The sequence below is a fragment of the Myotis lucifugus genome, unplaced genomic scaffold, assembly GCF_000147115.1.
Source record: "Myotis lucifugus unplaced genomic scaffold, Myoluc2.0 scaffold_25, whole genome shotgun sequence".
In the NCBI taxonomy this organism is placed as follows: domain Eukaryota; kingdom Metazoa; phylum Chordata; class Mammalia; order Chiroptera; family Vespertilionidae; genus Myotis; species Myotis lucifugus.
Window position 1 is genome coordinate 9,816,788 of NW_005871073.1, and position 25,747 is coordinate 9,842,534.

A 25,747-nucleotide genomic window follows, 5' to 3' on the forward strand; every position below is an offset into this window, starting at 1 on the left:
TTGATCCCCAGCCCTGGTTGGGGCACATGCAGGAGGCAACCAATTGATGTGTCTCGCTCACATCGATGTTTCTCTCTTTCTGTCTCTCCCCTGCCTTTCCACTCTCTCTAAAAATCAATGGGAAAATATCCATTGATATTTTTAACAACAACAAGATATTTTGTTCCTAATGTATAAGTCTTGAAAATAAAAATAATGCTAGCAACCATTTAGTGAGAGTTTGATATGCATCAGGAACTTTGCATATATTACTTCATTTAATTATTTAAAAAACAACAACCTATAAAGTAGTTATATTATCCAAGTTTGACAAAGGAAGACACTAGGGTTGGGTAATCTGCCACGGTCAAACAGTTACTAGGTGACAGAACAGGAGGAGAACCCAGCCCATTTGGCTCCAGATGCCATGCCCTTACCCACTACCTCAGAGTCCCTACATCCCTTGCTGGCAAGCCCCTACACTCATTAGGAACAGGAAAAAAAGCATTCTGACCCTAACAGGAGGGGGGATGGCCATGCTATTGCAGAAACCTATATTTCTGCATCATGTTTAAATTTTCCACCCAATGAGACCTACAGTATCTTATCTATTCCTCACAAAAACCTTGTAATTTGGTGGACAGACTCCCTATCCTATATAATAAAAGTCTAATATGCTAAGTATCCGGTCATCTGGTCGTCCGTTCAACCAATCAAAGCGTAATATGCTAATGATATACTAAGGCCGCTCAACCACTTGCTATGACGTGCACTGACCACCAGGGGGCAGATGCTCCGACCGATAGGTTGACTTGCTGCTGGGGTCCGGCCAATAGGGACTGAGCAAGATGGGTCGGACACACGCTGGAGCCCTCCCATGGCCTCTCCCCAGCTGGCCAACCTCCCGCATCTCTCCCCAGCCCTGATCATGCACTGGTGGGGTCCCTTGGCCTGGCCTGCACCCTCTTGCAATCCAGGACTCAGGGGATGTCAGAAAGCTGGTTTTGGCCCAATCGTGCAGGCCAGGCCAAGGGACCCACTGGTGCATGAATTCATGCACCGAGCCTCTGGTTTTAAAAATAAACTAACTTACCCTAGCCGGTTTGGCTCAGTGGATAGAGCATCAGCCTGCAGACTGACAGGTCCCAGGTTTGATTCTGGTCCAAGGCATATGCCTGGGTTGCAGGCTCGATCACCAGTTGGGGCCATGCAGGAGGCAGCCGATCAATGAGTCTCTGTCATCATTGATGTTTCTATCTCTCTCTCCTTCTCCCTGCCTCTCTGAAATCAATAAAAATATATTTTTAAAAATATAAATATAAAAATAAACTAGCTCAGAGATGTTAAGTGAGCTGCCCAAAGTCACACAGCTAATAGGCAGACAGGTATAGTAGAAAAAGCTTGCTGAGACTGTCAAGTTTTATTTTAATTACACTATGCTAGGCAGAACTTACCCAACACCAAGAGATTCCCCCCATCCAAAACATCACTTTTTCTAGCACTTCAGTCATTTTTTTTTTTAATTACAGGGAAAGTATAAGCTCAGATGGATTCTGTGTTTATTGCAAGAGCATTTAGGCTGTGAAGTAAGGGGAGAATCGAAGGGTGATTGCCCTTTGGGCCAGGATAAAAACTCAGCTTCATGCCTTTAACCACAGGGCACTATGTTTGAATTAACCATTGACGTTTATCTGGCTGATGTAGACTTATGTGTGGTCATGGGAACCATGTTGCCAATGGACTGGTTTTAGTCCATCTGTAAGGACAAAGAAGTGGGTGCATCTTGGAAGAAAAGGAAACAAGGTGGGAAGGAATCAGCATTGAATGAGCTCCTGTTTATGTGTCAGAGGCTGTGCACACAGCATCTCATCAAATCCTGACAGCACTCTGTGAAGGTGCAGATGAATCCCACCTTTACAAAAGGAAGCTGATGTTCATCATTTTCATTTGGTCAAAACCTCTTGGCTAATGAGCATCGGGGGCAGGCATGGAACCCAGGCCTGATTATTTGCATTCTATCCCCGCTGCCTTCCTGACACATTACAATGAAGTTCTTTATAATGGGATTTTACCTACATAACCACTTTTATTTATTTCTCGGATTAGTTTTAATTCATTCCAAACTCACATAACCCCAAACTCTTTTCCATTAAATTCCTACATTCACCTATATTTTCTTAGCTTCTTCTATGTGACAAGCACCACAGTAAGCTCTCTAGAAACAACAGTAAACAAGACAGACACTGTTCTACCCTGATAGAGAGTATACACTAGAACAAACTTTTTTGGTAAGGAATCAGAAAGCTAGTATTTTAGACTTTGCAAGCTGTTATGATCTCTGGTGCAACTGCTCATTTCTGCCATAATAGCATAAAGTAGCTACATAATACATGAATGAATGGGTATGACTGTGTTTCAATAAAAGTTTCTTTATAGAAACAGACAGTGGGCCAGATTTGGCTCACAGGAGTTTGCTGACCTCTGCTCTCTAAAGTAACCCAGGAAAGTCATCAAGTAATCAGAACACATTCTTATAATTACTCTAATTGAAAAAATACAGTGAGCTCTGGATCTATATTGCAGGGACACCTAAGCCAGTTGGAGAGAGATTCAGGATGGCTTCCAGGAGGAATTGGCATTCACAAAACCACCTGAACAATGAGAGGAATTAACCAAATAAAATTTTTCTGGCCCTCTTCCACTTATGTTCTCCTTCAACCACATTTCTAAGGAACAATTCCTTATTTTATAAATATCTGAGTCTTTTTGCTTGTCTCATCCCTTCTTATCAAAATAATTCAAGTCCCCTCCCCTTCCTCCCTCAACAAGTGCATCAACTTTTTCCCTCAGTCTGTCACATTCTAGATTTTACGCCATACATCAGCAGTCTTTTAAAATTTGAACAAAAATAGAAGTTGAACTTAGATAAACTTTATAGTATGTAAATCAGACCTTAAAAGCCTATTGAAAATAAATAAATAAGGCCAGGAGTCCTTACAGGATGACTAAACTTTTAAAATATATATATATTTTTTTATTGATTTCAGAGAGGAAGGGCAAGGGAAAGAGAGATAGAGACATCAATGATGAGAGAGAATCATTGATTGGCTGCCTCCTGCACACCCCTTACTGGGGACTGTGCCTCCTGCATGCCCAGGAATTGAACCATGACCTCCTGGTTCATAGGTGGACATTCAACCACTGACCCACACCAACAAGGCAGGATGACTAAACTTTGATGAAGCCAGCACAGACCAGGATCTGGAAAAACTTAACTTTATCTCAGTCTCCAAAAGTTATCACAGATTAAGCTTCAAGGAGCTTGAATTCATAGTCCAAAATCAAAAGTACACAATGAGAGAGAGAGAGGGTTGTAGAAACAACAGATAGCAAAGTGTGACTTGCCAAGCCTTCAGATATTAAAATTATCAGACATAAAGTACAAAGATGTATACTTAATATTTTTATAGACATAAGAGAGAAGAATGAATTTATCTTTTTTTGAGATAAGAGTGTAGTTTCTCTTGAACAAGAAACAAGGGACCATGAAAAAGACCAAGTAAATTTGAAAAAGAACCCAGTAGACCCTTCTAGAAATTCATTGATAAGTGGATTAGTTATTTGAAAGGGACAGATTAAGTAACAGATTAATGGCACCAAAGAGAGAATGAAAGAACTGGAAGATAGATCCAAATAAAGAAGCAGGGATTAATGCAGATGCACAGGAGGCATGGAAGAGATATAAAGTGTACTAGAAATATATAATAGAGCAAATGTGGAAGAGGCAGAATTCCAAGAGATCAAGACTGAGATTTTCTAGAATTACTGGACGAATGAATGTAAACTTTTAACCATAAAATAAGGAGCCCATTAACGAGTGAAGAACTCTTTCTTATTCAATACACTTGGCCAAGTTACAAGGAAGGGATTTTCTACTATTTTTTATTTTTTTATTTTTTTTTTAATATATTTTATTGATTTTTTACAGAGAGGAAGGGAGAGGGATAGAGAGTTAGAAACATCGATGAGAGAGAAACATCGACCAGCTGCCTCCTGCACACCTCCTACTGGGGATGTGCCCGCAACCAAGGTACATGCCCTTGACCGGAATCGAACCTGGGACCTTTCAGTCCGCAGGCCGACGCTCTATCCACTGAGCCAAACCGGTTTGGCTTTTCTACTATTTTTTAGATGTGATTATGTCGTGAGGCAGAGATGGTATATTTATAATATTGCATTGCTTGGGCTTAAAAGGTAGGAAAGATTGTGAAAAACATTCTGCCCAGGTTACATTTTCTCCCTATACAAAATTCACTGTGTTTCTGTCCACAAGATTATTTTGCTATTTTTAGTAAAAGCTGGGACATGTTGGAATCTAGGCTTTAGGATGATGTTGAAATCCATGGAGCCCCACAGCATCCAATACGGTGTGCAACCACTAGTGATTGCATAAGGAAGGTTGTTGACTGAAATCGACTGACCTCGTCAGCAACAATGGGAGATAAGAAAGCTTACCGAAAGCAACATTTGAAAGTAAATAACCTACCAGTATCTTTCCAGACCTTGAAATAAAATTAGATTTAGCAAAAACCATCTTAATTCAGATGTACCCCAGCTCAATTACAGAAAGGGCTCAGGTTGTAATAAAAATCATCTTAGCTAATATTTGTGGATCGTTTTCTATTTGCCAGGCAATGGGCTAAGCATGTAATGAGGAGAAAGCAGAAATTATTTTCTATCTTATTCAACAAATGTTTAGCCTACATAACTAAAAACAAGATGCTTATATTCTCTTTATTCTCTAAATGTATCACTGAATTGTAAGCCTGGCATACTCAGCTATTACCATTGTAATGCCAAAAGGTATTGCAAGATAAATAAAATTAATTTAATTTTATTTTATTTTAACTTAGAAAAGTAAACTTCAGACTATAAAAATTTTTTAAAATTGATGAAAAGGTTGGGGTTGTTGAGATGCCTTTTTTTTGTTGAATGCAGTAAAAACATATATAAAACAAAACAGTACTATGGAGAAATGGTCAGAAAACTGTTCCTTGGTTTACCAATTTGGTGGGTTGTGCATCTACCAGGCACAGCATAGCCTTGGCCTCGGGGCAGCGAGTCTCAGAGTCTAAGGTACACCCGCATTACCAAAAACCTTGTGAAAAAGGTAGGCTCCTGAGCCTAACTGGAAAGATTCTGATTTAGCAGGTTTGAGTTGAAGCCCAGAATTTTGCCCTTTTCACAGGCACCATGGGAAAATGTGAGTGGGCGGTCTAGACATCCCTCACAAAATACTTTTTACGGAGAAATAGAACCCCAAGCCCTCCCTTTCCTGTAAACCCTGAGAGCCCTGAACAACTCCCATTTAACCACAGAACTCATCTGATTCACAAGGGTCCAGTTTGATCTGAATCCTGAAGTGCCTCTGATCTGGATCCATGCATATAGGTACTATCAGAGCCACAAGGATTTCTAAGTGTGAGGTAAACTGCTATTTATTATAACAGCATCTTTAATAACTGATTCAAAAGCATCAAAGAGGAATTCTTTTCATATGCCTCTCTACCCCTCCCCTCCTCTAAAAAGAGAATGGTCTCACCTTCTTATAGTCGTTATGGTAATGAGCCATTTTCTCTTGGCCTTCTACTTCAGATTCGGTCTCAAAAATGAGAGAGACTAGTTTGGGCAAAACAGATATTTCTAACATTTTTTATTTGGCCTGAAGAGCAAGCGGTCGATATGTTTACCTGATTGCATTACAGCCAATTGGACACCAAGGCCTCATTAAAGTACCATGTTGAGTGGCTAAAACCAGGAGGTGGAGAGCATATGTAAACATCTTTGGTAAAATACAACTGAGTTTGCTCTTACTTTGAAACAACCCTTTGAAATACCCTTCAGGAACTGTTTCCTCAAGATAGAGAATATTACAAGTGATAGATCTTAGTTATTACTAAACCATAAGGTGTTGTCATTTCTATTTAATGAGTAAACCACAAACATCATAGAGAGACAATCATGAAGGGGAAAAACATGAAATATATTTAATTCAGCATCTATTTATCAACATGGAATTCCCTTGTCGACTGAACTTTATATTATACAACGTTCACTCCAAAGGGTTATGTCCCTTTTTCTCTCTAGAACTTTCTGATGACTTTGCAGACCAGTCAACAATTCAGCACAAAGACATCCGGAGTCACGCTAGCGTGTTGTGACAGAATCACAGGACTATGTGGGATTCGTCCCATTCTGAAAATGCCACGAACAGCAGAGGCAAATGAAAGCAAATGTCAGAGCCAGCACAGCCTGAGAGAGACCTGAAACTCAGACTCCACAATCTATAGGGAAAGTTTTCTGCTGTGGCACTGAGCGGAGATGGTATGTGGAAAATGACAGCAAGTCTTCTAAGAACAACCCTTGCTTTGCTCTTCCTTGGCCTCTTCGGGGTCCCAGAAGCGACAATATCATGCAGAAATGAAGAAGGTGACGCTGTGGATTGGTAGGTAAAAGACATGGAAGGTTTTGTGTATGCAAATAGAAAGCCAGAGTGTAGAGGCAAACTGGTTCACTGTGAAGTTCCCCAGGGAGACTTCCACCCGCCTCTCCCTTAAGAAGAGAGGAAATTAAAGTGTGCAAATGGGCCAAATATCCAGATAGGCTTCTGGGTGAGAGAGCTCCCCCCTGAGAAAGGGCTGAGCAGCCCTGTGGGCCTGACTCACTGCTCTCAGCTGGCAAGGCTGGTGGGCACAGGTGTGGGGTAGAGCTGACAGTTTCTCTCAGTTGGCAATTTCCTTTCATTGCATTGTGGCTTTGCTAACAGAACCCTTCCAGCATCCTTTTAGAGACTGACAAAGGAGAGAAGTCCAATTACTTTCTTTCTGATGCTGGAGCTTACGCTTCTCATTATGACAATGAGGAAGAGGACACGATCGTACACAGTCCTGTTTGGTTTGCCTCACTTATTAGGCAGCACAAGTAGCTATTGGAGTTGGGGGTAGGTCAGTGGCCTCTTGAGCAATATCAAAGAGACTAAACACAGCTTTGTATCATGGTCATGAATTCCCCTAAAGCTTTGATCACTTTCTCACTCTTTAATTAGGGTATTTTAGTTTGCCACTGTGGTTGGTGTCAAGCATTGTGTAAACTTCAGGCTGGAGAACGCAGGCACATTCACTCAGCCTCCCAGCAAACAGTTACTAAGGTCAGAGCAGGCCCTGTGCTGAGCTTTGAATATACAAATATAAACAAAACATATTTGCCCTAATGAGCTCATAGTTATGTGGGAAGGGCATAGATGGTGCATTGGGGAGCGTAGAGCCCACAGGTTTCTCTGAGTAAGTAGTTTTTTGAAGTAAGTTTTAAGAACAAATATAAGTTAGGAAAACAAGGGAGATGCAAGGGCTTCTCAGGCCAATGAAGGAGCAATGAGAAGGTCCAGAGGCAAAAAAAAAAAAAACAAGGGGGAAAGTTTGAAAGCAGTTCAATATTGCTGACTCATACCGAGAAGGTGAGGAGATGGTAGGAGGTGAGTTTAGGGAGATAGGCGAAGAGCTTCATGTGCTGAGCCCCACAGAGTCTGAACTTGACTTTGAAAGGGCTACTAAAGGACTTCAGGCGGAGATGTGATGTGGCCAGATTCATATTTTAGAAAGCCCGCTAGCAGTGCTGTGAAGCTGGACAGCTGGGGATCAGTCGCAGTGATGGCGAACCTATGACACGCGTGTCAGAGGTGACACGCGAACTCATTTTTTTGGTTGATTTTTCTTTGTTAAATGGCATTTAATTATATAAAATAAATATCAAAAATATAAGTCTTCGTTTTACTATGGTTGCAAATATCAAAAAATTTCTATATGTGACACGGCACCAGAGTTAAGTTAGGGTTTTTCAAAATGCTGACATGCCAGGCTCAAAAGGTTCGCCATCACTGGTCTAGAGTCATGAGGACCAATAGGACCTTTGCAGTATTACACATGAGAAGAGGAGTAGACACAACTTAGAGAAGTGGTCATGGAAACAGAGAGGAGGGGACACTCTGAGAAGACTTAGAAATGGATGGCTGAAGGTCGTAGGAGAAAGGGAGAAGTTAAAAAAGACTTACAGGTTGCTGGCTTCTGTGACTGCGGGAATGTGTTCCCTAACAGCGGGGGATGAGGAGATTTGGAGCAAAATATCACAAACTTGGTTTCAAAAATATAATGATGAGCATCTCTGGAACAGTCTTGCATTTAGATTTATTTGACCTCAGCATAGAGATCAGGGCTAGAAATTGATTTAGGGAATCATCAACATGTAATTGGAGGTGCTCACCCAGGAAATATATGTAAAAGCACTAGTTCTCAACTGCTGTGCCATGGCAAATGGAGAGTTTACACACCCTTCACTGCGGGGAGGGGGGAAGAGGGGGAGGCATCAAATTGTTATAAATATTTAAAAATTTTTCTTGCTCTAACTAAATGGACTTATTACTTAGCAATGTCAGTCAGAGGAATGCTGAGCTGAGCAGACGGTGAGACAGTCTAAAGCTGCTACAACTTACTTAAGTCAGCACCAAAGAATAATTTTCTTGCTTCCTGCCACATGTGAGGAGCTTGCCCTGAAAGTAAGAAAGCATGGTCAGGGCAGGAAAAAATTTACTTAGAAGCCTAAGATTAAGGAAAACCAAGTAAATAGTGAGAAGCTTTTATGGGCAGTTGGGACACTGTTGTGGGGTAATAGTAAATTCATGACAACGTTTGCTTTACTGTGAGTGTTGGAGGATTAGATGTGGGGTTTGTACCATTAGGGAGTATTTGGCTGGACCAGGATGATTTTGCCCTCAGGAGACGTTCAACAATGTCTGCAGACAATTTTTATTGGCACAACTGGGGAGTACTATTGGCATCTAATTGGTGGCAACCTGGGATGCTACCATGCACTGGACAGTCCTCCACCACAAGGAATGATCGGGCTCAAAATGTGAATAGAGCACATTGAGAAACCCTGAGCTAGATGATCCAAACATGCCCACATGCTACATTGGCCCAACCACCTCTCCTCCCCAAAGGAGATATACAAACAGGAGACAGTAGTGAAGGAAAGCATGGTGCCCACTTAATTAAGCGGTATTACTCCACCTTTAACTCTCACAGTAAGTTGTAGCAGCTTTAGACTGTCTCACTGTCTGCTCAGCTCAAATTAACTTGGCCCTGAACTCTCAATGGAGAGCATTCTTATAACCTGAACTGAAGGATGTGGCTTAGGCCAGAGGCTCAGGGGAGCCTCCACCTACCTGAAAGCCCAAACCCAAATCTCAGACCCAGGCAGCCAGTCACAAAGGTGAGCATCCAAGAACTTAGGGCAGAAGAGAAAAAGCACATCAAAGACATCTCCAGTCCAGGCCTGGGCCTTGGCCTTCTCCCCAGTGTGGCAAAATGGACTGTGGAAATGACAGAGAGAGGCACTCTCAATACTCCTGGACTATCACTGTAGGAATCCCACCACCAGGCCGGTTAATGTCTTAGAATATGTCCAGTCAGATTCACATTTCCTTCTCTGGGAACAAGCAAGAATAAGGGTGGGAGCCCATAGAGCATTGGCCTGCAGACTGAAGGGCCCCGGGTTCAATTCTAGTCAGGGGCACATGCTCTGGTTGTGGGTTCAATCCCCAGTAGGGGGCATGCAGGAGGCAACTGATCGATGATTCTCCCTCATCACTGATGTTTCTATCTCTCCCTCTCCATTCCTCTCTGAATGCAATGAAAACTATATTTTAAAAAAGAAAAGAATAAGGGTAGGGGAAAAGGCTGAGGGCTTGAGCATATTCCTTTCCTAACACTCAGAGGCCTTTGTGAAATGTAAGTGAAATGATGTATTTAAGTGATTAACACTGTGGCTGCCATCAGGGAAGCAGCCAATATATGTCAGTCAGTCATAATTATTGCCTTTGCTAGGTTTACCTTTTATAAATTACCTAAAAGGCAAAATGAGGAAAGTAGAAGGACTGGGTTAGAGTACCTGTACCTGGACTCTACAACCAGAAGCTGGAGGAAGAGCAAGCAGCTAATGAACAGCACCAGGAGCGTTTTGGGGAGGACATTAGAACAGCTGTATGAAGCCTATGCCTCCAAGGTATGTGATAGTTAATTATTCATTTAAATCATATAAAAATGCATAAAACAGAATCCAAAGCTTCCAAAAGATTTTAACTGCTCAGCCACCCAACCCCCAACCCTTGCACCTTGATTCACAATCTGGATCAATCTGAGCAAGACCTCAGGGAATATGTCATTGGGCTCTACAGCAGCGATTTTCAACCGGTGTGCCATGTCAGGCGCACTGGGGCGCCGCAAGAATTTTTAAAACATGCAATACCTGACTAGTTAGTCAGGGGCACTGACCTCTTTTTCCTTAGATTGTCAAATCAAAAATGACAACTGCTAAGACAACAATAGCCATCTTGTGTGCATGAGTCAAAATTATACCTATTTTTTTGTCAGATTGGCAAAAAATATATATTTTTTGGTGTGCCGCAGAATTTTAGTAGTTTATATGTGCCATGAGATGGAAAAGGTTGAAAATCGCTGCTCTGCAGTAATGCCAAATTGTTGATACATTCAGCACCATGTCCAATGGTATCACTGGGCAAGGTGTGAACTAAGTAAATAGCAAAGTCTTCTGGCTGCCAAATTCATTGCTTGCTATCTCATCCCTCTAATGGAACTATGGAGAAGAACCCATTCCTGGAACAATGCAATGCAGATCTTTGATCAATGTGGCATTAGTTATGTAGTTATTTAAGCCACGAATGGGGTGACCTACTATGTATGTAAGGGGTCACCCAGTCTTCTTTTCATTAATCTTTTTCAAAATGGTAGGTTGAGGGCTAGATGCTTGTTCAAGACCCTAGATCTAAGTTGCCTGAATGGAGATTAAACCTGCTAACTGAACTTCATCAGGCGATGAGCTAACCAGCAAAAGAGACGTGAGGTAAGTAGGCTGCTGGCTCAACGTGGGCAGTTTCCCAGTGTCCTTGGCACCATCTGCAGTTTAGTGACAAGATACCGCTTTCCATCAGGGGTGAAGAGTAAAATCAAACAATAATCAATATCCAATTACACTCAGGTATGCATTTGCTAACAAACAACTTACAGAGAAGTAAATAGATAAAATGACTCGGCACTTACAATTTTCTGGGCTTTTCCACATATTAACTAATTAATCCCCCAGCAGTACTATTAGACTCTGACACTGCTGTGCATGTGAATCTGAGTATTTATTCAAAATGTGCAGAGGGCTGTCACTGTGTTTGCTAATGTTCATTTTTCTCACTTGCCATTAAGACCAGCCTTCAGAGCCAAGTTTCAAAGTCAAAACTTATTTGTAAGCTGTTTGAGCACCTGTGATGTGCCAGGCACTGCTCTAGGTGCTTTACAAAGAATATTTTATCTCAGCAACAACTCCGTTTTGAATAGATTATTATGTAAAGTCAAAATCGCCCGTGGCTGCTTCTGCTTTCCAAGGCTGGGGCTGAAGGCCCGGAACACAACTCAGCAGCGATAAAATACACACATTGTTCCCTTCCAGTCTTAGAGACTGAATGGGGGTGGGGGTGGGGGGTTGGGGGAGTGGAGACAGCAGCATTGAGCCTCTCTCAGCAACCTTAGTTGGGGCAGAAGGTTCTCAGCTTGGCAGAATATAATAATGATATTTGGAGGCTCAAAAGTAGCTCCAGTGCCTAGGAGGGCAAGAGAGCTAAACTACTCTGCAATATTGAAAAAGGGGTTGATGGAGCTAGGAATTAAAAAGTAAAAGAAACGTGGAGGAAAATTGGGGGCAGGTCAGCATGATCATGTACAACTATTCAATGTTCATACCTTCATGAACCTGCTCATACACAATACCTTGAGTGATGGTTCTAGGGAAGAAATTACAGTAAAGGGGCTGATTTCCAGGTCTGATTGGCGTGGAACCAAAAGAAGAATGACAATAGTGGGTGATATCCAGGTGAGATTGGGTGCTTTTTGGAAACTGGAATTATGTGACCATGAGAACATAATTCCCCACCTTTTAACCTGGAGTTGAACTTCTGAGAGTAAAATGCAAGGCCAGACCAACTGGTTTTAAATCTCACATGTGAAGGTGACCTAAACCAATATCTGGATTACATTTAAAATTGTTTCTCTTCTTTTGCCTCTGTAAACAAGAATCTTCCATACACCTTCCTAATAACACCAAATGATGTTGCTGTTGTCTGTACCTGTCTGTCTATATTCTGGCTAGCCTGGAGGCAGAGACCTGACCCTTCTTGTTCAACATCCACTAGTCAAAATAAGACTCAACATATGTGTTAAAGGAATAAAGCTGTCCAAAGGCACATGCTTACATCTGCCTATTCTTAAGTCCATGATCTTTCCAGAGAGCCGCTATTCCAACTACAGCTACAACCCCTATAACCTTAGCTAGTTGTTCAAACCTGGTTAGAATAATACATGTCATCCTATTATAAAGAATACATTTCCTCATTGAATCTTTCCAGAGCCCCTCCACATTGCACCCCAAAGGCACCTCTGCCCTCATTACCACATTTGCTGCAGGCTTAACGAAGAACTGTCAGAGGTCTCCAGAGAAGGATGCAAACGCCAACGGTAGCTATGGTCAACTGTGGAAAATGAGGGTGAGAAAACAGCTTACCGCCCTGATATTTCTAACTACAGTAGCCAAGAATGCTATGCAGATTATACTGCACAATTTTTTACAAATGTTTTTAGATTACATCAGATAATTAAGCAGCTATAAGAGATTCAGTTATTGACTTTTTTTTCCAAAGAGAAAAGCAAAGACCTTTCTTAAGGAAATGGATTGTCCTTTTCTGCTTTTAATTGTCACAGATTTTTAAAAATATCGACATTATTGGATTCAATAAAGATCACTGCTTCATGACACAAATGAAATGAAACCACACAGAGCAAATAGAAGTAAGTTTCTAAAACATGACACTGAGATACTCTCAAAATAGTAGCTTAATTTTGGAGAATTTATTAGTATTTTGGGTTACCAGAGGAAGCCCAATACCACACCTTCAGTCTCACCACTTTTCCTAAGCAGGAAAATACCAATTTAGGAAGATGGAGCGATAGAGAAAGGGACCGAAGGAAAATCCTCTCTAGTCAGTGAGGTAGAGGAGCCAAAAATGAGAAATCCTGATTCAACACAGCGCTGCGACCAAGCAGCGGAGCACAAAGCAGGCAGAAGAAATCAGATCCTGACAGCCTGTTCTGCATCGTGCCTATACTATCAATGGGAGAATCCCTGGTGTAATCCTTAACTACAGGTTGTTCCTACTTCATTTCCTGAACAAATACTTAACTACTTTTTATTATACACTGGTTGCCAAATCAGAAGCATAGATCCAAAACAACCAAGGGAAATAGAAATGTAATCCTCACACACATCACAACGCAGAGGGCTCCTGCCAAACAGGACAAAGCCATGCCTGGGTGTGAATGGACTTTCTGGCCCTGGTCTTGTAGGTCCCAGAATTCAGACTGATGGGGAAGCTGCCCATTAGGAGAATGGGTAATTTCTCATGCGTATTAACGAAAGCTCTGCATTGCAGGCTAGGTAGCTGGTAGAAATGTTGTGAGCATTTGTAAGTGGAAGATTTACACCATTGTAACCCTAACATGTTCCTGCAGAATAACAACACCGCCTATCTAATGTACAATGACGGAGTCCCTAAATCTGTGAATTACAGCAGAAAATATGGACACTCCAAAGGTATGACAAAGGCTCTTAGTTTCTCTTTCTTACTGAAAGTCAACATTTTCTTAAACATTTTGTCTTCAATATTCTTATATTTCACACTAAAAAGAGAGCTTTTATTTTTTAATGCTTTATTTTAAGTTATCAAAATGTGATTTCTCTATCACAAGTTATAATTACATAATTTCCTTTTCACAAATGCCTTTCTCTTAACATATTTTTAGATATATGCTTTATAACAGAAATTCATGTACTGACTACTGGGAAAACTAGCCTATATGATAAAAAGCTAATATGCAAATGGTCATCATGCTGTCACGCTGGGGCCGGGGGACCTGAGGCTGCACCCCCCGCCCTGTGGGGCTTGATGGGGGTGGGGCCAGCCGGGTCTGGGTCTCACTCGATTTCGAGGTGCACACAGGTGGGTGGGGACTTGACTCTGGGTCCCGTGGCATGCACCAGACTCTGATGGGAGGGAGATTTTCATATAAATTTTACTAATTTTCTTTCATCTCTAACACTTCTATTATAGAGAAAGGGCAAATAGCAATATTAAAATATTTCCTCTAATTAATTCCCACTTAATGTGCACAAATTTCATGCACCAGGCCACTAGTATATATACATGTATGTGTGTCTCAGTGTGTATACCCACACATTTTAGTCAGGTTTATTAAGTTATAATTTACATAGAGTAAAACTTACTCTTCTTAGTGTTTAGTTGCCTTTAAACATTTGCTTTTAAATGTTTATTTATAAATTTAAAAATTTATTTTAATTAGTTTTTACATTATAGTAGTTTTTGTTATATATTGTTATTACATATTATAGTAATTTTTATTATAGTAACTTTTAGTATTTTTCTATTTATAAGCTATGCATCTGCACATGTACATGCATTTTAGAAAAATTCAAAATGCCAGTAAACAGAAGGAAATCTGTCATCTTAATACACATTAGATAATCACACTTAATGTTTTCTAAATTTTTCTAGCAAGCATATTTTTTAATTTTTTTTTTTTTTTAAATATGTTTTATTGATTTTCTACAGAGAGGAAGGGAGAGGGATAGAGAGTTAGAAACATCGATGAGAGAGAAACATCGATCAGCCGCCTCCTGCACGCCCCCCACTGGGGATGTGCCCACAACCAAGGTACATGCCCTTGACCGGAATCGAACCTGGGACCCTTGAGTCCGCAGGCCGATGCTCTATCCACTGAGCCAGACCGGTTCTGGCATATTTTTTAATTTTTTAAATATATTTTTATTGTTGATAGTATTATAGATATCTGCCATTTTCTCCTCCTTTACCCCCCTTCTCCCAGCCCCTAACCACCCCTCACAGGTCTTCACCACCTTATTTATCAGACATATTTTAAAGCATTTTTATAAAACTATCATTACGACTAGTTTTCAACCTTTTTACAACTTAATATATTATGAATAACTTTTCATGGCAGCAAGTATTCAGAAGGTTCCAAACCCAAATGTCTTCAGGAACAGGCAAGAGATGTCAGCAAGTTAAGTGGGTGGAACAAGCAAGGTAACTGCCCTTGGTCTAAAAGGGCAGTTACTACTTAGCATGTCTTATGGGAATGCAATTTTTCAGAGGATGTTGAAAATTAGTATTTGTGGGAAATCTCCCCAGTGTGTAAATGTTGGCAATTAATTCAAAGTTTTAAAAATACTCTGCAAGCATAATAATATGGATCTGTGGGCTAGTTTTGCCCTGTGGGCTGCCAGTTTGCAACCTCTGATTAAGAATATTATTTGTTGGATGTGAGAGCGATCTGGCTGCGACATCTGTCACCCCATTGATCGCCAGGGTTGATTCGGCTGATCTGGCTGGCTAGGCGGGTGTCCCCCTCCTCCCTCACCGATCCATGTGTGTCCCTCCCGAAGCTGCGCGCTCGGTCGAAGAGGACGACCTTCCCCCCCGAGGAGAGGACCGGTCTTCGGTCAAGGGTATACGAGTAGCTGCGCTCCCCTGCTAGAACCTCCAAACAAGCTCTCAAGAATATTATTTGTAATGGCTGTCAAATGTCATGAGCATTGAATGCTTTTGATTTAGCCAAGTTGCCCTCCTATTTGCATGGAACCCAACAATTTTTATAATATGCCACATTCTCCAACTTCTCACCAACAACCTCCCACCACCACTCTCATCCACTCTGTTAGCTGCTACAGGGATTTGCGGGGGGCGGGGGTGGGGGGTGAGAGAGCGACTGGAAAAGGATTGGGACTTAATGTCAAGTGGAGGAGTTCTCTTTGCCAGCAGGTGTCTTGACATCCTGTGGCATTCATACCAGAAGGTTAAGCTTTCAGCCAAATAGCACACTCATCTGAGCAGAAGATAGCCCCTGAAAGTTATCCAGCTCAGATAAGCAACAGAATTTTGAACATTTTCTATTCATACACAGGTATTGATTCTATATGCGTTGAGAGAGCAATATTGTGCTTTCTTAAGTGTGTTTTTGAAAGAGAAAGAACTGGCAGGCATTTGGTTTCCACTTAAAAATAAGGCAAACGTGAATGAGTTGTATGTTTGCGTGGTCACATACAAACCAGAAAGTCTTGTTAGCATACCAAAACTACCCTTATCTATATATATAAAAACCCAGCAACCATTACAGCGGAACGACCAGAACGACTGGTGGCTATGATATGCACTGTGGCAGACAACCAGCCTGATCCAGGCCGGATCACCCCCAATACCCCAATCAGGGTGGGGCCAGCCAGCCAATTGCCTTGTTGGCAGAAATTTGGGGTCCAGGAACCTTGGAGGTGCTCGGTCTTGGGCAGCTGCAAAGGCAAAGCTCTCCTTTGGCAGAAGTGGACCCAGAATCAGGGAGCCAGAGTTGGGGATGGGGTGGGGAGGCTTTCCCAGTGGGTGGCCACAGCAGTCTCTGTGGGCTGTGCACAGCACCCAGGCGTCTGGCCCCAGTTGGAGCTGTGGCAGGAATAGGGGCTGCGGGGCACAGGGGGCAGTGGCACACAGGAGCCAGGAGGCGTGAGGCCCGACCTGGGCTCTTACCCTGCCCACTGGGCCCAGCAGCACCAGCAGGTGAGCCATGGTGTGCAGCAAGGTGCTGGGCCACCCACCGGAGGGGAAGCAAGCCAGGAGGCAAGGTCCCACGCCAACCAGAGCCCTGATCACTGTGGGCGGGGCCAGAGATGGAAACCCTGGCAGAGGGGGCAGGGCTACAGCCCCAAGCCTTTTCAGCCTTGGCCTTGGAATTCTGCAGGCAACACATGTACTGGCTACCAGCATATCAGAGGTCAGCCCTGCTTCAAGAGAGAGGACATGGTGGAAAGTGGCAAGGCTACAGGAAGGATAGGAAATGTTGTGGCCATCTCCAGGAAACACAGCTGCCACAGTTTTCAGTAACTATGAACAGATAATCTTTGGTCTCCATTCTACAGAAGAGGAAGCTGAGACTCAAAGAAGGGAGCCTTCTGCAATACCTTACCCACTTCTCATACCTGACCCTGTGCAGCATTGTTTTCATTGAAAATAGAGGATCCAAAATGTTTTAAGATCTTTGCTATTTTAGGCAGGAAAGAATTTAGCGCAGGGAATTGGTGCTTGGGAAATCATCAGAAAGCTGGAGGAGCGGGTATTAGGCTGGGCCCCCAGGAAAGACTCCCTGCCCAGTGGGAGGAGCTGCCCCCTCAGTCACAACTGAATTCTAGGACACTCTGGCACAGCTGTGACCTGGGGTTCAGGAAACTGCTGCCCTCACAAGTGCCCTCCAGCTCCCACAAAACAGGTCACTGGGCACTGCCTCTGCCACAACTGCCTGTGCACAGCCTGGATTCCACTGCAGAAAACCTCCATATCTCTGCAAACATGATCACCAGCAGCAAACATCCCAAACTGCAGGACGATGCCTCTTCCTCACTTTTGCCTTCAAAATATTGTGCAAGCATATCCAATCGGCAGAAACGAATTCATATCCAGAAACCTAGCTGCAAAGGAGTTTGGGCAATTTCAGACTTTTGTCTAAGAGTGAGATCTTGCCAATGTACCTCATGTGCCTGGCATTGATAAAAATGGGGCCCGGCTGGTGGGGCTCAGTGGTTGAGCATCGATCTATGAACCAGGAGGTTACGATATGATACCCGGTCAGGTTTCAGGCTTGATCCTCAGTAGGGGCGTGTAGGAGGCAGCTGATCAATGATTCTCATCATTGATGTTTCTATCTATCTCTTCTTCTCCCTTCCTCTGAAATCAATAAATAATTTTTTAAATGGGGTCATGCTGTATATATGTGTTATAACGAGTTTTTCACTTCATAGATCACTAATGTCTTTCCTGTTAAAACCATACTTATAGAATATTATTTATTTATCATTCATTTTAATTGATCTCAGAAGGAAGAGAGAGAAAGAGAAACATTGTTCTGTTGTTTCCTGCACTCATTGGACTGGGTATTGAATCTGCAACCTGGGCATGTGCCCTGACTGGCAATCAATCCACCACTTTCTGGTGTATGGAACGATGCCATGCCGGTAATCTGACCCCAAATTCTAGCCTCCAGAATTGTGAGAAAAATACATTTCTGTTGTTTAGGCCACACAAATTTATGATATTTTGTTATGGCTGTCTGAGCTGACTAATCCTATCTAATAAAAGAGAAACATGCAAATTGACCATAACCCTGACACCCTTCCCATTGGCTAATCAGCAGGATATGCAAATTAACTGCCAACCAAGATGGCTGCTGGCCACCAGGCAGCTGAATCGAACAGGAGGCTTGCTTGCTCCAGTGATGGAGGAAGCCAACGTTCCTGGCCTGCGGTAGCCCAGCTCTGAGTTCCGGATGCAACAAAGTTGCAATTATAGAACCTAAACAAGCTCCAGATAGCTGCTTTCAGCAGCCGAGGCCTCAAGCTGAAGCCGGCCTCAGAGCCAAAGCCGGCTCTCAGCTCCAGTGACAGCCATAGAAAGTAAATAAATCCCAGAATAAAAAAAAAGGAGAGGCTGGGAGCTTCAGTCACCCGCCAGCCTGAAAACAGCCCTCAGTCCCTCACCCAGACTGGCCAGGCACCCCAGTGGGGACCCCCACCCTGAAGGGGGTGCGGGCAGCCTCAAAACAGCCATCAGCCCATCATCCAGGCTGGCCAGGTACCCAAGCGGGACCTTCACCCTGATCCTGGACACCCTTCAGGGCAAACCAGCCGGCCCCCACCCGTGCACCAGGCCTCTATCCTATACTACAGGCAGGACGGGACAGCGCGAGCTGCCATCCAGGCCCCATGTGCAGCCCTGGGCAGCGGGGCATAAGCCCTGCCCCCAGCCGGGACCCCTGTGTGCCACCTGAGCCCCCAGCCAGGACACCCGTGCCGCCTGAGCCCCACACTGCTAAGCCCCACCCCCAGCCGGGACCCTATGACTATTGGAGAGCAGGAAAGTGCTGCTGGGCCCTGGGTCGCTGTGGTGATCCAGCCATCGGAAAGTAGAAAAGTGCAGCCTGTAGGCAGCCCCAGCTGCACCTGATCCGGGAGCAGGAAAGCAAGCCCGGCCTGCGGGCAGCCCCCAGCTGGGCCTTCTCCCCGGTTGCCATGAGGATCCGGGAGCAGGAAAGCAAGCCTGGCCTGCAGGCAGCCCCAAACTTTGCCTGCTCCCCAGTTGCCATGGTGATCTGGGAGCAGGAAAGCAAGCCTGGCCTGAGGGCAGCCCCCAGATGGGCCAGATCAGGGAGCAGGAAAGCCCGGCCTGCGGGCAGCCCCAAGCTGCACCTGATCCGGGAGCAGGAAAGCCCAGCCTGAGGGCAGCCCCAAGCTGGGCCTGATCCGGGAGAGGAAACCCGTCCTGCGGGCAGCCCCAAGCTGGGCCTGATCAAGGAGCAGGAAAGCCCGGCCTGTGGACAGCCCCCAGCTGGGCCTGCTCCCTGGTTGCCATGGGGATCCGGGAGCAGGAGAGCAAGTCCGGCCTGCAGGCAGCTCCAAGCTGGGCCTGCTCCCCAGTTGCCATGGAGACCTAGAAGCGGGAAAGCCCGGCCTGTGGGCAGCCCCCAGCTGGGCCTGCTCCCCCGTCGCCATGGCGATCCTGGAGCAGGAAAGCCTGGCTTGCAAGCAGCACCCCCATCCTGGCCATAGCTCAAGGGAGAATACAACATGCAGTGGAGGCCAGGAGCCTGAGAGATCAACACAGAGGGGCTCCTGCTCCAAGCCTCCATGGTGTGGCTGGGGGCAGGCCCCCAGCAGACACACACACACACACACACACACACACACACACACACACAGTGCCTGCTCTGAGCCTCCAATGTGGCTGGGGGCAGACCCCCAGTGGGGACACACACACACACACACACACACACACACGGCAACTGCTTTGAGCCTACCTGGCGCGGCTGGGGGGCAGGCCCCAGCAGACACACACACACACACACACATATACACACACACACACACACACATACACACACACACACACGGGATGCCTGCTCCGAGCCTCTGCTGCCAGACTGTGGCCATCAGTAGGACATCCACTGAGGGCTCCCGGACTGTGAGAGGGGCAGGCTGGGCTGAGGTAGCCCCCAACCCCCAGTGCACGAATTTTGTACACCGGGCCTCTAGTCCTATATAATAAAAGCCCAGTGACTGAATAGCAGAATGACCGAATGACCGGAACAACTGCAGCCCCTCACCCTGGCCGGCCCCGCCCCTGATCAGTCCCCATCAGAGTGGGCCGACTGGGCCCCACCAGTGCACAAATTCATGCACGAGGCCTCTAGTATATTTATAAACACAGAAATAGTCATAGATACCTGTTAGACTGTGTACTTTTTGCCATGTCACAAGATGATGAAAATTTCTTTTCTTCTTTGCTGACTTTCATGTTATTTGGCTCTAGAGATTTTTATAAACACAATTAACTGAAATGCTTCAGCATGGTTTTCCTTTTTTTCTCTTTAATTCTTTTTTTTCTGGTTTGTGGAATTGGGTGATTCTTCTGCAAATATATGATCACTAGTTCCTTACAACAAATTAGTGCAAGTACATTTCTTCATTTGATATTTTCTCTTTCAACTCTGCTTTTTAGCCAGTTTTTGAAAATAACTTAGCTGCTTAGCAGTGAAGACATATCTAAAGCTTGCCAGGTAACTATATAGTTTAACAAGGTCAAATTCCAATTTAGCAAATTTGCATTCTGTCAAAACAAATTTTCTCTGTGGTTTCAACAAGAAATTCCTTTAACTCTTCAAGGGATGGCTGCCCTGGGCCCCCTTTTGTGGTGGCTTATTATCAGAAATGAGGCAATTGTGCCTGAATTGGTTTTGAAATCTTTGAAAAAAATAGCTTGTGATTATTGGCCTAATAAAATATTAGCCTGAAGTATAAATGAGCTTAAATGTTGTAACTTTGAACTCTATTTGAAAAAGGAGATTTGCTTTTCTAATGTATCTGTATTAACTATATCTTTTGTAGGTTTACTGCTGTGGAACAGAGTCCAGGGGTTCTGGCTGATTCATTCTATTCCCCAGTTTCCTCCAATCCCTGAAGAAGGCTATGATTATCCACCCACAGGGAGACGAAATGGACAAACAGGCATCTGTGTAACTTTCAAGTATAACCAGTATGAAGCCATAGGTAACATTAGTGTGTGCAAAAAGAGATGGCAATGTTGAAGAAGGGGAAATATTAATGTACTAGAGGCCTGGTGCATGAAATTCATGCATGGGTAGGGTCCCTGGCCAACAATCAAGGCCAATCAGGGCCTTCCAGATGCCGGCCGGGACCTTCCTTCATTCTGCGCTGCCCCCTGGTGGTCACCGCACATCATAGTGAGTGATAGAACTCCTGGTCTAACTCCTGAGGGGACACTTTGCATATTAGCTTTTTATATATATAGATTCGGGCTATATGAATAAATTGGTCACTTCATTTGTTTCTTTATTCATAGATCTTCTGATCTCTACATTCTAATATTGGCTTTGCCATGGTGAGACCTGGGGAGGGCTCATTTATTAGAGGTTGGTTTCTTGGGTCCTTCCATGAATTCTATGAACTTGATCAGGGATAGTAGTTGCAAATGTCTATAGTGGCCAAACAGGTAACAGAAATGGGTGAAACAGGTGAATGTTGCATGGGCAGTGGGTATAATGACAAACTGGGGTGCTGACTCTCCCAAGCTTCTCTCAAAGGAGAGAGAGAGAGAGAGAGAGAGAGAGAGAGAGAGAGAGAGAGAGACTGCTTTTTAAATATGGTTTCAAGATTAAAAAAAAAAAAGTACAGATCTCATGTTGCCTGTAGCCTGCCAATCTGACCCATCTGAGTCCCCAGATGATCTTCCTTTAAGGCCTCAAGCTCAAATGGTCCAATTAGTTGGCTTTGGAAAACTATGATAGACGAGAAGTAGGAGAAGGAACACCATTTTACCAATCACTTTTTACTGAGGTGGCTGCTACTAGTAAATATCAGCAAAGAGTGACTTGCCTCTAGATAAAAGGCTTAGAAATATTTTCATCCAGTTTTCATCTTATGACAAGGATTTCTGAGCCAAATCAAACCCCAGTCTAACTAGTGGAGTTCATGTAATCATTAGACAGCCAAATAACATAAAGCTTAGGTGTACACATCATGAGTTGATCATTCCTGAAGCTGGAGATTAGAACATGGGCTCTCTCTCTCATATATATATATATATATATATATATATATATATATATATATATATATATATCCTCTGATGCCAGATTGCCTGGGTTTACATAACAACTCCATCAGTTACAAGCTTTATAACTATGGGCATGTGACATGAATTGTCCATTAATTCACCTATAAAATGAGGATCATGATAAACGAACTTACCTAATAATAAAATTGCTATGAGGACTAATTAGTAAATCCACGTAACATTTGTAAAACAATGCCTACAAAGTAGGAAATACTGAATAGATGTCAATTATCTTAACTCAAAAGTCATTTGAAAGCTATTGGCTTAAAGAAGGGAATACTTTTGTTTTGTTTTTTAATTCACAAAAGATCTATAATATAACAAGACTTCCATTTATATCTTAATTCTCAGATTTCCTTGATTGTTTTTTTTTTTTCAGACTCTCAGCTCTTGATCTGCAACCCAAACATTTATAGCTGTTCCATCCCGGCTACATTTCAGCAGGAGCTCGTTCACATGGCCCAGCTGTGTGCCAGGTCCAACTCTTCAGAGACCCCTGCCCGGCACCTGGCCACACTTCAGTCAGCCCAGGGACAAAACTTCCTCCATTTTGCAAAGTCTGATTCTTTTATTGACGGTATGAAAGACCATCATCAAACAATATGCTATATAACTCTGCTGTTGAACTCATTTGGGATTGTGTAAAGGAAATATTATGATTATTCAGGGGAAAAGAAGTACAAAAGGGGGGAAAAGAACATTTTCAGACACAAGTATCATCTTAGTAATAATGATAATAACTTTTATTTGCATTTTACTTTAGCATTTACAAAATGTTCTTCCATCCACTATCTCAATTATGTTGTTATTATTGTATCTGTGATATCCACATATCAGAGATGAATGATGATTTTCATTCCTGAGGATATTTTCAGATACTTATCTAATCTAATAAAAGAGAAACATGCAAATTGACTGTACCTCCGCTACACCCACAAGTCACGCCCACCAGCCAATCAGGACCAAATATGCAAATTAACCCAACTAAGATGGCGGCGGCCACAGAGCTGGAGTGAGCAGGAGGCTTAGGTTGCCCCTGGCAATGGAGGAAGCCAAGCTTCCCGCCTACCCTGCTGGCCCTGACCTCTGTTCAAGGCTTCAAAGTTTCAATTATAAAAGATAAATAAATCCCAGATACCTGCTCCCAGCCTGGGGCTGTGGTCAGCCTGAAAACGGTCATCAGCCCCTCACCCAGGCTGGCCAGGCACTCCAGTGGGGACCCCCACTTTGAAGGGGGTGTGGCCAGCCTGAAAACGGCCTCTAGTCCTATATAATAAAAGGTTAATATGCAAATCTAACGAATGGCGGAATGACTGGTCGCATGATGCACACTGACCACCAGAGGGCAGACACTTAATGCAGGAGCTTCCCCCTGGTGGTCAGTGTGCTCCAACAGGGGGAGCACAGCTGTGGTGGTGGGAGCCTCTTCCACCTCCGCCTCAGTGCTAAGGATGCCCGACTGCTGGCTTAGGCCCGCTCCCCGTGGGAAGCAGGCCTACACCATCAGTCGAACATCCCCCAAGGGGTCCTGGACTGCCAGAGGGCACAGGCCGGGCTGAGGGACCCCCTGACTGCACGAATTTCATGCATCAGGCCTGTAGTCTAAGGATAAATACTAACCTAACTATCTTTCTCCTTATAAACTCTAGACATTTTTGCAGCCTGGATGGCTCAACAGTTGAAGACACACTTGCTTACCGAAACCTGGCAGCGAAAGAGACAAGAGCTTCTTTCAAACTGCTCCCTTCCTTACCATGTCTACAATGTCAAAGCAATTAAGATATCTGGACAATCTTATTTCAGTTCTTATCAGGATCATGCTAAGTGGTGTATTTCTCAAAAGGGCACCAAAAATCGCTGGACATGTATTGGAGACCTAAATCGCAGCCCATATCAAGCCTTCAGAAGTGGAGGATTCATTTGTACCCAGAATCAGCATATTTACCAAGCATTTCAACGTTTAGTTTTGTATTATGAGAACTGTAACTAAACTTGATGAATGGACATATGTACTATCAATTTCAACATTGACAATGGGTCTTCTCCCATTAGATTCCTTCTGTATATATTAAAGCCTGTGAATGTACTTAAAAATCCACATATTGTCAAGCAAACACTTTTCTCCACATATTGTCAAGCATAACACTTTATCTTCTAACTAGAGGCCTGGTGCATGAAATTCTTGCACTGGGGGTGGGGGGATCACTCAGCCCGGCCTGTGCCCTCTCGCAGTCCAGGACATCCCTCTTGCAGTCTGGGACCCCTTGCTCCTTACCGCCCACCTGCTCACTGCGCCTAACTGCTTGGCTCACTGCTCCTTAGCACTGAAACAGAGGTGTGAGAGGCTCCCACCACCGCTGCTGGGCTCACCAGCCATCAGCCCGGCTTCTGGCTGAGCAGCGCTCCCCCTTTGGGAGCGCACTGACCACCAGGAGGCAGCTCCTGCATTGAGCGTCTGCTTCCTGGTGGTCAGTGTGTATCATAGCGACAGGTCATTCTTGTCTTTCCACCGTAACTGTCACTTAGGCTTTTATTATATAGATTAGTGGCAATTTATCTACTTTGCATTTATATTCTCTATACATAAACTATTATATATAACTAAAATGAGAATAAAAGAAAAAATATTTGCTCCAGATTAGTCAACTCTCAATTGTTCATGGAGTGATTGGCAATCTTACAGATTAAATTTCATCTCCTTCACAGAGACTTCTCTGACTCTTCTGCCCACCTTTTTTTCTGAAGTGGGGAGGAGGGAAACCTCTTTCTCTGTGTACTTCATACTATTTACTCCTATTCCTCTTAATTTTCTTTCTCACTGGTTTATGGTTAAACTATATCATTCTTGCAGCTGCTACTTACTAACTGTATGATCTTGGATCATACACTTGAACTCTCTGAGCCTTGGTTTTCTTATCTATGAAATGGATATAAGAAGCCTGACACAGAGTTGACAATACTGTGGAATTTTAATCTGAATTTCCACACCCAGCAAGAAAAGACAAAAGAAAGTTTAGAATGAGTAGTATGTTTAAAAAATTTTTTTAATCAGATTAGGAGAAAGAAATGAAACAGCACCTAAGTCTAGCCCATCAACTTAGGGGAAAAGAAGTGTAACAAAGAAACCAGAATAAAATCTAATACTTTTAACTCCAGGATGCTTCATTTTCTGTAATTCTTATTAATAAACATAGCTATTATATAAATCAATAATAATAAATTTATATTAAGTACTAATTGCTTCATAGAGTTTGAGATATGGTTTCTAACTTTAAGAAGTTTACAACCTAGCAAAAGTAATCACATCAGGAAGGATTGCAGAATAACTTGTTT

The 25,747-nt window shown here is 43.4% G+C and overlaps 2 protein-coding genes across 3 annotated transcripts in view; one reads left to right on the plus strand and one right to left on the minus strand.

The window, feature by feature from the left end:
- LOC102440467 (uricase) overlaps positions 1-5,647 on the minus strand; it is a 32,034-nt gene extending 26,387 nt beyond the window's left edge. Inside the window, exon 1 of the mRNA XM_006086137.3 lies at positions 5,582-5,647. Coding sequence (XP_006086199.2) covers positions 5,582-5,611 — 30 coding nt within the window. The 5' untranslated portion in view covers positions 5,612-5,647. The remainder of the gene's footprint in view (positions 1-5,581) is intronic.
- Positions 5,648-6,253: 606 nt separating this feature from the next.
- DNASE2B (deoxyribonuclease 2 beta) lies at positions 6,254-24,512 on the plus strand. 2 transcript variants are annotated; one of them, XM_006086139.3, is made up of 6 exons: positions 6,254-6,484; positions 9,918-10,095; positions 13,662-13,743; positions 21,166-21,327; positions 22,794-22,991; positions 24,064-24,512. In XM_006086139.3, the coding sequence occupies exons 1-6, from the start codon at positions 6,366-6,368 to the stop codon at positions 24,402-24,404; spliced, it is 1,080 nt and encodes a 359-aa protein (XP_006086201.1). In that variant the 5' UTR covers positions 6,254-6,365; the 3' UTR covers positions 24,405-24,512. The 2 variants fall into 2 exon arrangements, with proteins under 2 accessions (XP_006086201.1, XP_023607505.1); XM_023751737.1 differs by lacking the exons at positions 9,918-10,095; positions 13,662-13,743.
- Positions 24,513-25,747: the final 1,235 nt, after the last annotated feature.

What these genes read in the sequence shown, in the direction of transcription:
- DNASE2B (XM_006086139.3), top strand. Translation starts at nt 6,366, where the DNA reads ATGTGGAAAATGACAGCAAGTCTTCTAAGAACAACCCTTGCTTTGCTC. An exon ending in GAAGGTGACGCTGTGGATTG is followed by an intron (nt 6,485 to 9,917) that starts GTAGGTAAAAGA and finishes TGCCTTTGCTAG; the next exon opens with GTTTACCTTTTATAAATTAC. An exon ending in TAACCAGTATGAAGCCATAG is followed by an intron (nt 21,328 to 22,793) that starts GTAACATTAGTG and finishes TTTTTTTTTCAG; the next exon opens with ACTCTCAGCTCTTGATCTGC.